Source organism: Rhinopithecus roxellana, chromosome 16 (genome assembly GCF_007565055.1).
Source record: "Rhinopithecus roxellana isolate Shanxi Qingling chromosome 16, ASM756505v1, whole genome shotgun sequence".
NCBI lineage: Eukaryota > Metazoa > Chordata > Mammalia > Primates > Cercopithecidae > Rhinopithecus > Rhinopithecus roxellana.
In genome coordinates, this window is record NC_044564.1 from 44,316,195 (window position 1) to 44,330,321 (window position 14,127).

Consider the following 14,127-nt stretch of genomic DNA (forward strand, 5'->3'; position numbering starts at 1 on the left):
CGCAGGCTGTTGTGGGAGGTGGCATCTACTTTAATTTTGGAGATAACAGTAGTTATCCATTGTGATGCCACAGGACTAGAAAAAAATTTAAAAAAACAAACAGTAGTTACCCACGCAAAAGGGGACAGGGTCAGTAAGCCCCAGAATAAAGAGCAGGGTCTGGGGTTCAGGAAGCAGAGTCTAAGAATGTCCAGTCAATCAACATGCCTGAATTCCTGGCGTAAAAGATGGCAAGAGATTAAACTGGGGTGTGAGCGGATGCTAGAGGTTTTGAAACTTTTTTGAGATCCACAGGAAGAAATATATTTTGTATCAGGACACGCACACTCATGAAACGTAAAAAAGGTCTTACAAAAATTTCTTATCCTTACTTTGAGTGATTCACTCTGATAGTTTTTGTTCGTATTCTATTTTCTTTTCTTCAAGACGCTAGTCATGACTAATTATGCTGACTTGACTACCTACCAAGTCACCACTCAACAGTGTGAAAAACACCAGGCCAGAGCATTTCACATATCAATGTGTGCATCCACTGTTTAGAGCTGAAATTATACAAACGCCCTCACTGGCGGGGTGTGGTAGCTCACACTTGTAATCCCAGCACTTTGGGAGGCCAAGGTGGGAGGATCACTTGAGGCCAGGAGTTCAGGGTCAGCCTGGGCAACAGAGTGAGACCCCATCTCTACAAAAAACAAAAATAAATAAAAAATTGGCTGGGACAGTAACGTGTGCCTATAGTAATGTGCACTACTTGGGAAGCTAAGGCAGGAGGGCAGCTTGAGCCCAGGAAGCTGCAGTGAGCTGTAAGCGTGCCACTGCCCTTCCAGCCTAGGTGACAGGGCAAGAAGCCATCTCTAAATAAAATAATAACTTCGAAAATTTTTTAAATGGCCTTAGTCTTGCCCATCTATGAAGATACATGGTAGCAAGACAACATGATGACATAAATGTGCCCTTTATTTATCGCGCAACCTCTTTCAAACCTGATATAGAGACCAGGATATACACAGTATCTAAGAAGACATAATGGGAATCACTAGGGACAGAACTGAACTTCAGCTAAGAGTTCAATCAAAGCTGACCCAACAGATACACAGGGGTCAAGTTTGTAACTGAGGATATTTTACTATTTCTAGCTAATATTAGAACTCTGGTAAAATAATACAAACTTTGGACATATGAGAAAGATTATAAAACACAAGAGGAAAAAGTAAAGCAAAGGATTATCAGTATCTTTGAAAACAGAGTCCCTCTTTGTTCAGAAAACAGAAGGATTCAAATGTTCTTATGTAGCACATATGAGAGCCTCCACAAAAGTCCATGTCTCAAATTCTAACAGACCCAAAAAGAGGAAAACGAGTTCAGAAAGGCCATCTATGAGAAACTAACAAGCTGTCCAAAGCATCTGTTTCTTCCAAGATCATCTACTCACTTAGACAACAGCCTTTAAACTGAAAATTGTTTCCCTAATCGCAACCTCTCTCAAGTCACAGCAGTGCTACTTCAAAAGGTTGGTGTTGTGTTCCTAACGGCCACATTCCTATCATAAAAGTGGCTCACCTGGTGACCCGGAAATGTCTGACCTGACTGCCCTGACCTGCCACTCCATTCTAGGGCTCCGCCTAGACAGCCCACGTGGTGTGCTCTTTCTCCAGCTTGGCCTGGTCCTGAGAGGTGAGATTGTTTATGGGAAGGAGGGGCTAGGCAGAAGTCAGGAGGATCTGGAAAGACCGAAGGAGTCCAAGTGACTCCCAAAAAGGCCAGGGGAGAATTTTAACCCTAAGAAATGTCAAGGTATTTTCCAAGCCAGCTCAGATGAGGGGTGGAGGAAGGGAAGCACAAGAGAACGGAGTCCTTTAGGATTTCCCCAGAGAATGGGAAGGCCAGGAAGTGAAAAGCTGTGGTTTCTGGGGCTGTAATTAAAACAGGGTGAATTACAGGATCATTCTTGCAGAAATCCCCCTTTGTCCAGGAAGGTGGGGGAGAGTTGCGACAATACTTCTATGGCCATATTTTTACCTTCAGCCAGGCCAAGGCCCTGGGTCACACCTACCCCTGAGGCTGCAGCTGCTCAGAGACATTTTTTTTTTTTTTTTTTGAGACGAGTCTTGCTCTGTTGCCCAGGTTGGAGTACAGTTGCCTGATAACAGCTCACTGCAACCTCTGCCTCCCAGGTTCAAGAGATTCTCCTCCCTTAGCCTCCCGAATAGCTGGGATTACAGACATGCACCACCACGGCCTGGCTAATTTTTGTATTTTTAGTATAAACGGGGTTTCACCATGTTGGCCAGGCTGGTCTCAAACTCCTGACCTCAAGTGATCCACCTGCCTCAGCCTCCCAAACTGCTGGGATTACAGGCGTGAGCCAACATGCCTGGCCTCAGAGACTTTAAAAAAAAAAAAAAAAACTCTTTTTCACTGATGGATGCCCAGAAGATCATTTTATCTTTTTATGAACATAGGCACATGGACAAGAAGGGCGGAAATGGAGACAATGGAATTTTTTCTTAAACTTCTAGGAATGCCCTGGTTCCCTCCCAAGCCCTTCAGCCTGCAGAACTATTTACTGTTGGAGATGTGGATGGCGTGGCAGTGAGAATAACCTCTGCTCACAGAGACAGAAGAAGGAAAAATCCATGCTTTCTAGGGCAGTGGCGTGCCACCAATATGCAGTGGTCATTTAAATTGTAGGCTTTCAGAATAATCACTAGGAATTTGCTCTCCTTCTATACGTACTGTCTACATGCAGAAGTACCCTGCTATCTCTTGCTCTCTGTCCTAACAAATTGTAGTTCTTTACCTTTGGTTTTAAGATACTTAGTGGAAAACTAACACTTGAGCACTATAATAATTTTCCACTATGAATAGATGATTTTTGTTTGAATTCTAAAGCCATAGCAACAAAATTTATTCCCACAAGTATAATTCTATGTCCTTAAAATTGTCATTTTGGCCGGATGTAGTGGGTAATCCCAACGCGTTTTTTTTTTTTTTATTTTTTGTGGAAACAGAGTCTCACACCATTGCCCAGGCTGGAGTGCAATGGCATGATCTCGGCCCACTGCAACCTCTGCCTCCTGGGTTCAAGCGATTCTCCTGCCTCAACCTAGCGAGTAGCTGGGATTACAGGCACCCACCACCATGCCCAACTAATTTTTTGCATTTTTAGTAGAGACAGGGTTCCATTATGTTGGTCAGACTGGTCTCTAACTCCTGACCTAAGGTGATCCACCTGCTTCAGCCTCTCAAAGTGCTGGGATTACAGGCGTGAGCCACTGCACCCAGCCTAATCCCAACACCTTGGGAGGCCCAAGTGGGAAGACTGTTTGAGCCCAGGAGGTCCCACTATGGAGACCCCATCAGACCAGCCTGGGCAACACTGTGGGACCCCAGCTGTACAAAAAATTAATAGCTGGGCTTGGCAGCACATGCCTGTAGTCCCAGCTACTCAGGAAGCTGAGACAGGAGGGTCACTTGAGCCCAGGAGGTTGAGACTGCAGTGAGCCGTGCACTCAGCCTGGGTGACAGAACAATACCTTTTCTTAACTTAAAAAAAAAAAAAAAAAAAAGCCATTTATCAGAATCTCTTTAAATATATAAATGTTATTTTCTTGACCCCTGTAATCCCAGAACTTTGGGAGGCTGAGGTGGGTGGATCACCTAAGATCAGGAGTTCGAGACCAGCCTGGCCAACATGATGAAACCCCGTTTCTACTATAAACACAAAAAATTAGCTGGGCATAGTGGCGCGTGCCTGTAATCCCAGCTACTTGAGAGGCTGAGGCAGGAGAATCGCTTGAACCCAGAAGGCGGAGGTTGCAGTGAGTCGAGATCATGCCATTGCACTCCAGCTTGGACAACAAAAGTGAAACTCTGTTTCAAAATTAAATAAGGAAATAAGAAAAAAAGAGGCTTTTGATTTCTGCCAGTATAACTGGCAGAGTGATGGGTAGGCAGAGAATCATTCTCTTAGTAGATTAGTCCTCCCTCTTCTCGAGATAAGCACAGAAAACCCTCCTCTCTGGAATCAAATACAATGATTTCTGTAAAACAAGGACTGAATTTAAATCTATGGCTTAAAACTATCACCTCCAAAAGAGATGGGAAAAAATAAGATGAGAAGAGACAAGAGGATCCTGAATGATATTTTGCACAGAGAATTTCCAAAATCTAGTAGAATACCTAGTATTCTCACATCTTGGGCCTACAGAGTTGATGTTATTGAGTTATAACCAACTTTACATTTTCTGAACATAAAAGTCTTCAGTATCTCGATGGCCGTTCATGAACAAACACATTTTGCAAGGGTCTCATTGGACCTGTGCATATAAAGCCCCAGACATATTCCTGCAGGGAGACCCCAGTATTCTCTTTGTCTAGACAGTTACAAGAAAAGAAAAAAATAAAAACTGCCCTATGTAGCAAAAGCCTAAGTGAAATCAGATCAGACCTAATCATTAATACATTACACCCCCTTCCTAACCCTCATCCTGTCCTTTCCTTTGTTGTTTCTTATGGAAATCTGGACTTATGAACAGCCCTTGCTTGGTGTGTTTAATTCCTCCATATGTTTCTATCCACATGCTGCTGAGCACTGAGTAGCTGGGAGTTGGGATGGGGATCATTGAAAATGGCCCAGGAGTCTAGGAGAAGGAGCACGAGATGAAATTGGTCAGAAATGTGAGAAATTATTTGAGAGGCCAGTATGAGGCCATGAAGATGATTTCAAATCAGATTTAGCATGAGATGAAGAAACTAGCCTGGGCAACATGGTAAAACCCTGTCTCTACAAAAAATACAAAAATTAGCCAGGCATGGTGATGCACACTGGCAGTCCTAACTCCTGGGAAGGCTGAGGTGGGAGGATCGCTTGAGCCCAGGAAGCAGAGGTTGCAGTAAGCCCAAGACCATCACACCACACTCCAGCCTGGGCAACAGAGCCAGACCCTTGACTCAAAGAGAAAAAAAGCAAAAACAAAAACAAAAGAAACTGAGGCGTAGAGTGGTCTAGTGACTTATAAAGGTCAACTAGCAAATTAACTACAAAATTGGTGCTAATAGAGCTGTTGCTTTAAAAAAAAAGGGGGGGGGAACAGCCTTATTATGAATCCCACTCATAATAAGGCATGTCCAACCCCCATTAGACTTTGTTTGGAAAACGTAAAGGTGATTATAACTCAGTAACATCAACTCTGGAGACCTAAATATGTCTGGGGCTTTATATGCACAGATTCCAATGAGAGCCTCAAAAAATGTGGTTGTTCATGAATGGCCATCAAGACATTGAAGACTTGATGTTTGGAAAATGTAAAGTTGATTATAACTCAGTTTATCATGGTCCGAACTAGTTTTTCAGGTTAAATCTGAATGAGGGGAGGGGTCCATTCCATTGGTTAGGGAGCTTAGAGTTTTATTTTGGGTTTACACTTTAGAGCCCCAATATTTAGATACAGAATAGGTTTTCAAGATTGCAAAGGCCTTAGGCAAGGACCAGAAGCCCTGTCAGATGGGAAGGGTTCCCTGAAAGAGGAAGCAGGCAGTCACCATAGCAGTGACTCCTACCTCACATTTCAGCTTCAGATAGGCCCGGGTTCTAGTGAGCAGTTGCTCAGATGACCTGAATGCAGAGATCAAAGAGAATGATTTATTCCCCCAAAGAAAAATATGGTCGACAACAATTTTAAGTTTGGCACACCATCAGAATATTAACTTTGGCAGGGATGGTTTCTATTGCAATGTTTCATGGACACTTCCCTTGCCTGAAAAACCAGTAGGAATACCTTCAGATGAAGTCGTCCCAGGGCTAGCTACAGATAAATCTGAGCACTGACTCATCAAAACAATAAGCCCAAGAAAGCAGTGAAATAATACATGCTAGCCAGAAAGTCCTGTGAACCTGGGTAGTCAACATTTCAGACATAAGCATAAGAGTTTGGTTTTCAAATAAGAAAGAATGAGACTCCGAGATCCTCCAAATCTTCTGGAGTCTGAGATACCTTCCAACCGTGTCTAAAACCTAGAGGGGCTTTTTTCAGCCAACCCCCTCTAACCCACACTCAGCGAGCTAAAGTTCGGAAGCATCTTCTCCCCAAATATGGGTTTTGTCAGGAAGTTCCTAGAAGACACACAGACATTCCAAGATAACCTCCAGGTTCAAGTCATTTCTTTGTCTCATGGGAGTGAGTCCTGGCTGGGAAGCCGGGAATCCTAAAATAGAATCCATGAGTTTCTCAGAACCAAGCAAAATTCCTGGATTGTAGGGATGCCAGAGAAACCTTTGTAAGGGGCCTGAGACAGTCCCTCTAGTGTGAGTATAAACTGAGTTGGTTAGAGCATCTCCCTTAATTTGAATTCAAATTGCCCTCAGGCTCCCTGGAAATTGGGAGCACCCAGCAGAAAAGATCCACATTAGATGTATTCTTGGGTCCCAAGAATATAAAACCAAAATAGCTTATCCAATTATAAGGGATGCTAAAGAGTTTTAAAATTCCATGCCAATCAAAATGCACAAATATAAAACTATCCCCCAACTCTTATCCCAAATGTAAGCTGAGAAATTTGCCTTGTGGCTTTCTAAAAATCCTACAGATGCACAGACATAAAGTGGTAAATAACTGAATAAAAAGGAGGGGGAGGCCACAGCAGTCACAACAGTAACTTGTTTAACTGATTTGCAGCTGCTAAATCTCTTTAACCCGTTGCCCTAAACTAAACACCTACACCAACTGTTAACACTCTGAGAAACAGATAAGCAATCTGTGAAGAGAGCTGATGTGTGCATTTAAATTCCTGCTTTTTGTGTGGAGCAATACCATTTTTCACAAACTGTTACACGGGGTATAAACGGCCTTCTCTTTATTCAGAGAAAATTATGTGGCTCACAGTTCTCCGTGCACATAACAAATTTCCTTGACTTCTCTGAAAGAAGCTTTGCCCTTATTTAGTTAGACAAATGTGGATAAGAGGATGCATTCTTTCATTTCCGCCTGAATCAAATGACTTTTCCCCTTTTGCTGCCCAGCGAACTCTTACTCAGCATTCAGAACTCTGCTTAGATTACTCCTCTTCCGTGACATCTTCTCAGCTTCCTCAAGCTCCTTGCCCTGTGCTTCCCAGCCCTCTGATCACACTTTGATAACATCTCCTATCACAAGCACTGCAATCTTTCTGTTTAAGACATGCTCATACATTTTTGGGAGGGAAGTAAACTGGCATGACCTCTTTGAAAAGCGATTTGGAAATTTCTATGAAATCAGCAGTGCGCATACCCTCTGAACCAACAAATCCCACTGCCAGGACTTTATCCTGTGGATTTACACATGTAAGCAACAACAATACTGTTGGGAGACTATTTGTGATAACAAAAGATTGAAAACAATCTAGAAGTACATTAGTTAGGGTCTGGTTAAATGAGCTCAGCAGAATACTATGTAGTTATTTAAAAGAACCAGGAAGTTCTCCTGGTTCTAATATTTGTATTGTTTGTTTGAGACAGGGTCTCACTCTGTCACCCAGGTTGGAGTGCAGTGGCACGATCTTGGCTTGCCACAACCTTCACCTCCCAGGCTCAAGTGATCCTCCCACCTCAGCCTCCTGAGAAGCTGGGACTACAAACACGCACCACCAAGCCCGGCTAATTTTTTTCATATTTGTTGTAGAGACAAGGTTTCACCATGTTGCCCAGGCTGTTCTCAAACTATTAGGCTCAAGTAATCTGCCTGCCTGAGCCTCCCAAAGTGCCAGGATTACAGGTGTGAACCACTGTGCCCGGCTTGTAAATTTTTTTGAAACTCCTTTAATTTGATAGAGAATCTTGACAGCTCGCTCACATCAGCCCACTGAAAGGTGTCTCTGTATTTTGTTTTAATGTAGTTTGTCTTCCCCTGTCCATTAAGCAAGTGAGGACAACTTTGGCAATGGTTCTGTTGTGCCTTGAGGTAGAAGGTGTGTATTAGAAAATCTTACTGCACTAGTCATGTAAGTCAGATTGTGGGAATGCTGAAACACCAAGGGAGGGGACCCCAGTATTTCCAGAAGGGAGGAGTGCTGATCAGAGGCACACAACCTCCAGCCTTTGCTACTTTGTGGTAAAGCTACAAGAAAAGCCCAATCACAGTCTCTGAGGCCACCCCCCACCTTCTTTCAGACAAAAACAAACAAACAAAAACACCTTTTTTTTTTGTATCAAAGTGTTTTACGTATCTGTCATTCATAAATGATTTAGTGGCTGTGCAGTTACAAAGAAATAAAAGACTGTTCCACTCTCAAAAAGTATATAGTTTAATGGTCTAATACGGATCCACTGAAAGAGGGCAGTTACACAAACCAAATACCAATAACACAACTGCATAAGCTAATAAAATGACTGTCCAACCAAAGCAGGTCCAACCCAATAACATCTCTGGCAGGTTTCTCTGCTCACATGCATGGACCCAATTAAAGCTTGTGTTCCACTTCCAGGTCACACCAACCACTCACTAGCTTTGAGATCTCAGGTAGTTTACTTGACCTCATTAAGTACTACTTCATCCATAAAACAGGGAGATGATGACCCACCCACCTAACAGGAAAGTCAGAATAATTAAAGGAGACAGAGCATACACAGTGCTGGGTGCAGTCCCTGACACATAGGGCCAAATATACGTTAACCATTCCCATCATCATCATCATTCTGAAATTTTCAAGATGTTTCTCAGGCTTTATTCTGCCATCAGGTATAAAAAGTATCAAGTTTATAAAAGAAGACTATGCACATGCATATTTCACCTCACTTTTGATTAATTCCTTTGTTGGGGTAAAAAAATACACAAAAATTGAGTTCATTTTAGATAAAAACCTTTTTCTCTCAAAAATGTTATTTAAGCAGCATGTGTGTGACGTCTTTTAAGTTTTATGATGTTTTTACTCTGAATAACAAAAGAACCTGAAACACTGACATTTGCTTCTTCAAAGTTCCATGAATTTATTTTCACAAGGCACATGAAATATTTATGTTGCTTCACTTTCACCACCAAAATCAATAAGCCATTTGGGAAAAAATGGCCAAGGTCAGACATCAGGTTTCCAACTACAATAGAGGGCTACCAAACCTGCTTAGAATGAGATAATTTTACGGCCCAAATCTCATTCAGTATTCTTTGGCCCATCCTTACTCTCAGAATAAAATATTTTTTTTAAAGATTTTATGAGAACAAAAGTTCTGTTTTCTACACTTCTACACTCTAACAAGCCAGACAGATTCACGCTAATTGAACTGCAAGCCTTCTGAGAGTGGCTGAAAACAACATAAATGCTGTATGTGTAAAACTAAGAGGTTGTACTCACTCAGAAAAAGGAAAGGAGGGTCCCAGCCAGGTTTGGTGGTGAGCACCTATAATCCCAGACACTCTGGAAACTCAGGCAGGAAGACTGCTTGAGCACAGGAGATCAAGATGAGCCAGGCAACACAGCAAAATCCCACCTCCAAAAAAAAAAAAAAAAGAAAAGAAAAGAAAAGGAAGGAAAGAACCATAAAGAATGAGATAAAGACCACAAAATGGAAACATATCTTAGTAGAGTACCATGGTGACACAGATAACAGTTAAGAAAGAAAGTTTCAATGACAGACCTTGGGTGGCCAAAAGTGATTCTACAGAAACAAAATCAATAAGCAAGGAAAGGTCAAGCTGCGACAGAACTGATTTTTCAAGCAGAACGCGGGCAATACCATACAGACTTTTGGAAACATATACCAACCAACAGCAAGACATTTCAAATGGAAGCTGAGACACTGTTCTAAGGATAATTGTTTTTATTTTCTTTTTTTGAAATGAAATGGATGTGAAGAAGAAAGAAACCTGAAACAATATTCAACCAAATGTAAATAATGATTATCAGTAGATGACAGGGATGATTTCTATATTTTAGTTATATATTTATTGTTTACCTTTTCCCAAATTTTCTAAAAATAAAAAAATTACTTATATTTTTAATTACAAGCTTTTTTATTTGTGACAAAATGAATGAGATCAGCCATCCAGTTGTAGATATGGGATACTCTAGGTAATATCTATAGATACATATGTCTTCCCCATTAGACTCAGGACCCTCATGAATGACACCTTAGGTTACTGCTCCTTAGAACCCCAGTGTCTAGCACAGGGCCTAAAATATGAGCTACATTTATTAAGAAATGTTTGTTTAGCAAATGAATTCTGGATATGGGCAAAAACCCAAGAAGGTAACCCTGATCTATCCTCCAGATGGTACAAATATGGCCAGGGTCTCCCACTAGTATCTGCCCAGGACTTCTCAGCCTCCTTCCACCAACGGTGCCCCTGTTGGGCATGTGCTGATCAGCCAGAAAGATGCAATTAGTCTGCATTATAGCTTAATGTCCCTCGCTTTTAATATCTTCCAGTGAGTCCTTTGTCCTTACTCATCTAGCTCCTTTCCTTTTAGTATTGTCTACTGAATTGAGCCATGCTGTTTTGCCCAAATCTTGCTCTGAAAGAAGCTATAAGAAACACAGTTAGGATGTTCTGTCTTGTATTTCTGCTAGAGATATCCAGGTCACTCCAACACTTTAAAAGAATCCACAGGAAAATCTGTCTCAGATCTCAATGCCATTAAAATAACTACTTTTCAGAGCAAGTGACACATTTTAATTTTATAAGCACTGTGAATCTTGAGATTTTTCTCTCGGCTTGCAGCTGAGAGCCAAATCTATAGTGACCTTACTACATGCAGGTCTGTCTGTAAACTAGCTTTTCCTCTTGTTTCATCTTATTATTCTTCCCTCCCTCTAAAATGACCTTGCTTTATCTTTATTTTTTTCCTCTCTCTCAGATCATGTGTATTTTTAGAAGTCCTTTGGAATGAGGTAGGATATAAACAAACCAAAAAATTAAATACAACCCCAAAGTCCCCAATCCCATGCTGTCTTTGGAGATTTTTATCCATGTAGCTTGCCTGCAAGACAAGAAAGTAAAGCTCCACACCACTCTCCTTGCTGTACCAACCAGGGGGTGACCTTTATGTGCATTTGTGACAAGAAGGTCTGTAGACCAGAGGCCCCTCCCTTTCGACTTCCTGACTACCAGCTCTAAAATACACATGACCACCAATGTGAATGGAGCACTATGACTCAAGGCAGAATTGCAAATGGTTAAGAGTGTAGACTTCGGCTGGGGGCGGTAGCTCACGCCACTGTGATCCCAGCACTTTGGGAGGCCAAAGCGGGTGGGTCACGAGGTCAGGAGTTCAAGACCAGCCTGGCCAAGATGGTGAAACCCTATCTCTACTAAAAATACAAAAACTAGCTGGGCTTGGTGGCGGGCGCCTGTAATCCCAGCTACTTGGGAGGCTGAGGCAGAGAACTGCTTGAACCCGGGAGGCGAAGGTTGCAGTGAGTTGAGATCGCATCATTGCACTCCAGCCTAGGCAACAGAGGAGACTCCATCTCAGAAAAAAAAAAAAAAAAAAAAAAGAGTGCATACTTCAAAGCCAGACTACCTGGGTTTTAATCCTGCCTGCTACATTCCCCACTCCAACTGTTGACTTTAGACAAATTAAATAACATTTCTGCACATCTTTATTTCCCTGTCTGTGCAACGGGAACAATATAATGGTACTGACCTCATAAGATTGTTGAGAACAGCAAATGCGTTAACACATGTAAAAGTTGACTAGGCCATTGCCTAACACACAGTAAATGTGGGACTACTACAATAGGACATTTCTGTTTTTGTTTTTTGTATTCTGTTGAGACGGGGTCTTGCTATGCTGCCCAGACTAGTCTCAAATTCCTAGCCTCAAGCAGTCTTCCCACTTCATCCTCACAAAGTGCTAGGATTACAGGCATGGACCCACTGCTCCTGGTCATTGCTTTTTTTTCAACTAAGGTAGCCCACCCACATTATCAAGTCTGATTGGCTGTAATGTTTCTCACTGTAAATTACTAAACTGACAAACCCATTTCTATTGTAACTTTGTGTCTGGATCTCATTTATAAATTAATGTTCATTCAAAATTCCCTGTATCCTGAATCAAGGACCAGATAAAACAAAATAAAATAAAACACAAAATTCCCTCTAAACACCAGTCACGTTTAACCACAAGCTTTCTGATGTGAAGGAGAAAGCAGGTTCCTGGGAATGTATCCACAATTAGTAACAGGATGATCCCTCAACCCCCAAGTGTGAATGAATGCACAAGTATACACTACTGTGTGCACATACACACACCTGTCATTTTCAATATAGACATTTAATATGCCTGAAGAGATTTAAAAAAAAAAAAAAAAGACTCATGAACTTTTTCTCAGGGCATTCTTTAAAATAATGTATTTTAATAGGCCGCAGGTGGTCAGAAAAAAAAATATATTGTTTAGCTATCAAAGAACAACTCTGCATTGTTAAGATACTTGAGGTCCTGATTTGCACCTGAGTTTAGAAAGCTACCTCATACACATGCACTTAAAATGGAAATTTCTCATCAGATTCCACATTTAATGCAATGCAGAGCCCAACTCTAGCTGTGCCCCATCTTTACTCAGGGGAGAGCCAGTCTCAGCAACTTCCTTCACACTCAGCCTACCAAGATGTCAGTCCTCAGTGAAGGACTATTCCACATACGTATGTACATGATTATCAAATAAAGGGACTTCATACTCCAACTGCAGGAACGCAAAGGAAGAAAACCAGACAAGTATGAAAGCTGTAGAGTTTAGGAAAATCAAGGAAAAAAATTAATCACTGAAACTCTTATCTCCTGCAACGAAAGTTACTTGAAAATTTGATGTAAATGGATTAAATTTCAGCATTTCGCTATACCGAAATTACACAAGATGGGAGGAAAAAAACCCAAGAATACATCGGAGTCATTTATCTTCCATTTCTCGTATTTCCCTCAATTACCTACCCAAATGAAAGCACCTAAGAGTTGTTAAAGTATTGAAATACGTCAGTCCTTTCTAATTACCTACCCAAATAAACGCGCGGAAGAGTAGGTTACAATATTTAATTAAAATACGTCAGTTTCTTTCATAATTTTCTGATTTCTGCATGTCACAAAAAATAGTCTAAGAACAGAGCAAAAGTGAACGAGGACAATCCGCCAAGAAAACTGCTTTGAGGAATGTAGTAATCTCAGTCCTCTCAGGTTTACCACGCCAACGTCTTTGGGAGAGCGAAGGCAAAGGAGATGATAAAATGACACTTCCAAATAGCAACAGCTGAGATTACTTTCACATCCTAGATTCTTTCCACCAGGAGCGCGAGTACAGGGTTTTCTAAACGCTCTTCCCAAGATCCCGAGGTCAATTTCAAACGCTGCTCCTAGCCTAAGTCCCGAAAGAGGCTCGCTCGCCCACCCTACCCTGCAAGCATTGCACTTCCCGTTCGCTCTGGCCGGTCAGGAACCCTAACCTGACAGTGACAAACACTGAGAAAAGAGGAAGCGGCTAAAGACCATTTCAAGACATTTTTTAAAAGGGAGATCAATGGCCCTGTCTTTCCGGAAAACTTCCATGGGACGTTGCCATCACATCCTCTGAAAGTTTCAGCGAATGACAACGTAGCAAAAGTGAGGTCGACTCCCCTTTAAAAATATACATATATTTTTATCCTCGAAATCCTCTCGCTATCAAAATCGATCCCTCCCCCGTAACAGCGAACGCAAAACTAAGAGCGCCCATCCCGGTGGGGCAGATCTCCCAAGCCAGGCTCGGGGCCGGGTGCGCGCCGGGTCCTCCCTGCCAAGCGGCAGAGGAGGGGCCGGCACCTCGGCGGCCGGAGGACCCGACGAGCGCCTCCCTTACCTCCCTCACCTGGTTTGACTGGTTTGGGTGGCGGCTTCGACATCTCGCTTCCTGGAGCTGCAAATCCTAAAGACCCCGCCGAAAAGCTCACCGCTTGCCCGTCACCTAGCACTCGGGCACCCCAGTTTCTTTTCGTCAGGCTTACAACGGGGCGCCTCCCAGGACCTGCGCCCAACCTTGGCTGCACGAAGAGCGAACGCAGGCAGAGCTGTTCCGCCGTGTGCCCCGCCCCGCGGCCGCCGGAGCCGTCCTGAGCGCGCGCCGGGCCGACGAGGAAGTGGACCCCGCCTGGTCGAGCGCTTATTGGCTCCCGGGCTGGCAGCTTCGCC

General features: G+C 42.6%; 1 protein-coding gene across 2 annotated transcripts in view; it reads right to left on the reverse strand.

Annotated features, from left to right (window-relative positions):
• The window catches only part of OSTF1 (osteoclast stimulating factor 1), a 60,585-nt gene extending 46,543 nt beyond the window's left edge, over nt 1-14,042 (reverse strand). The window contains exon 1 of one of the 2 annotated variants that reach the window (XM_010388723.2): nt 13,808-14,042. In XM_010388723.2, coding sequence (XP_010387025.1) covers nt 13,808-13,841 — 34 coding nt within the window. In that variant the 5' untranslated portion in view covers nt 13,842-14,042. Of the gene's footprint in view, nt 1-13,798 lie in introns of both variants that reach the window. The other variant, XM_010388722.2, reaches the window with a different exon arrangement.
• Between the last annotated feature and the right edge of the window lie 85 nt (nt 14,043-14,127).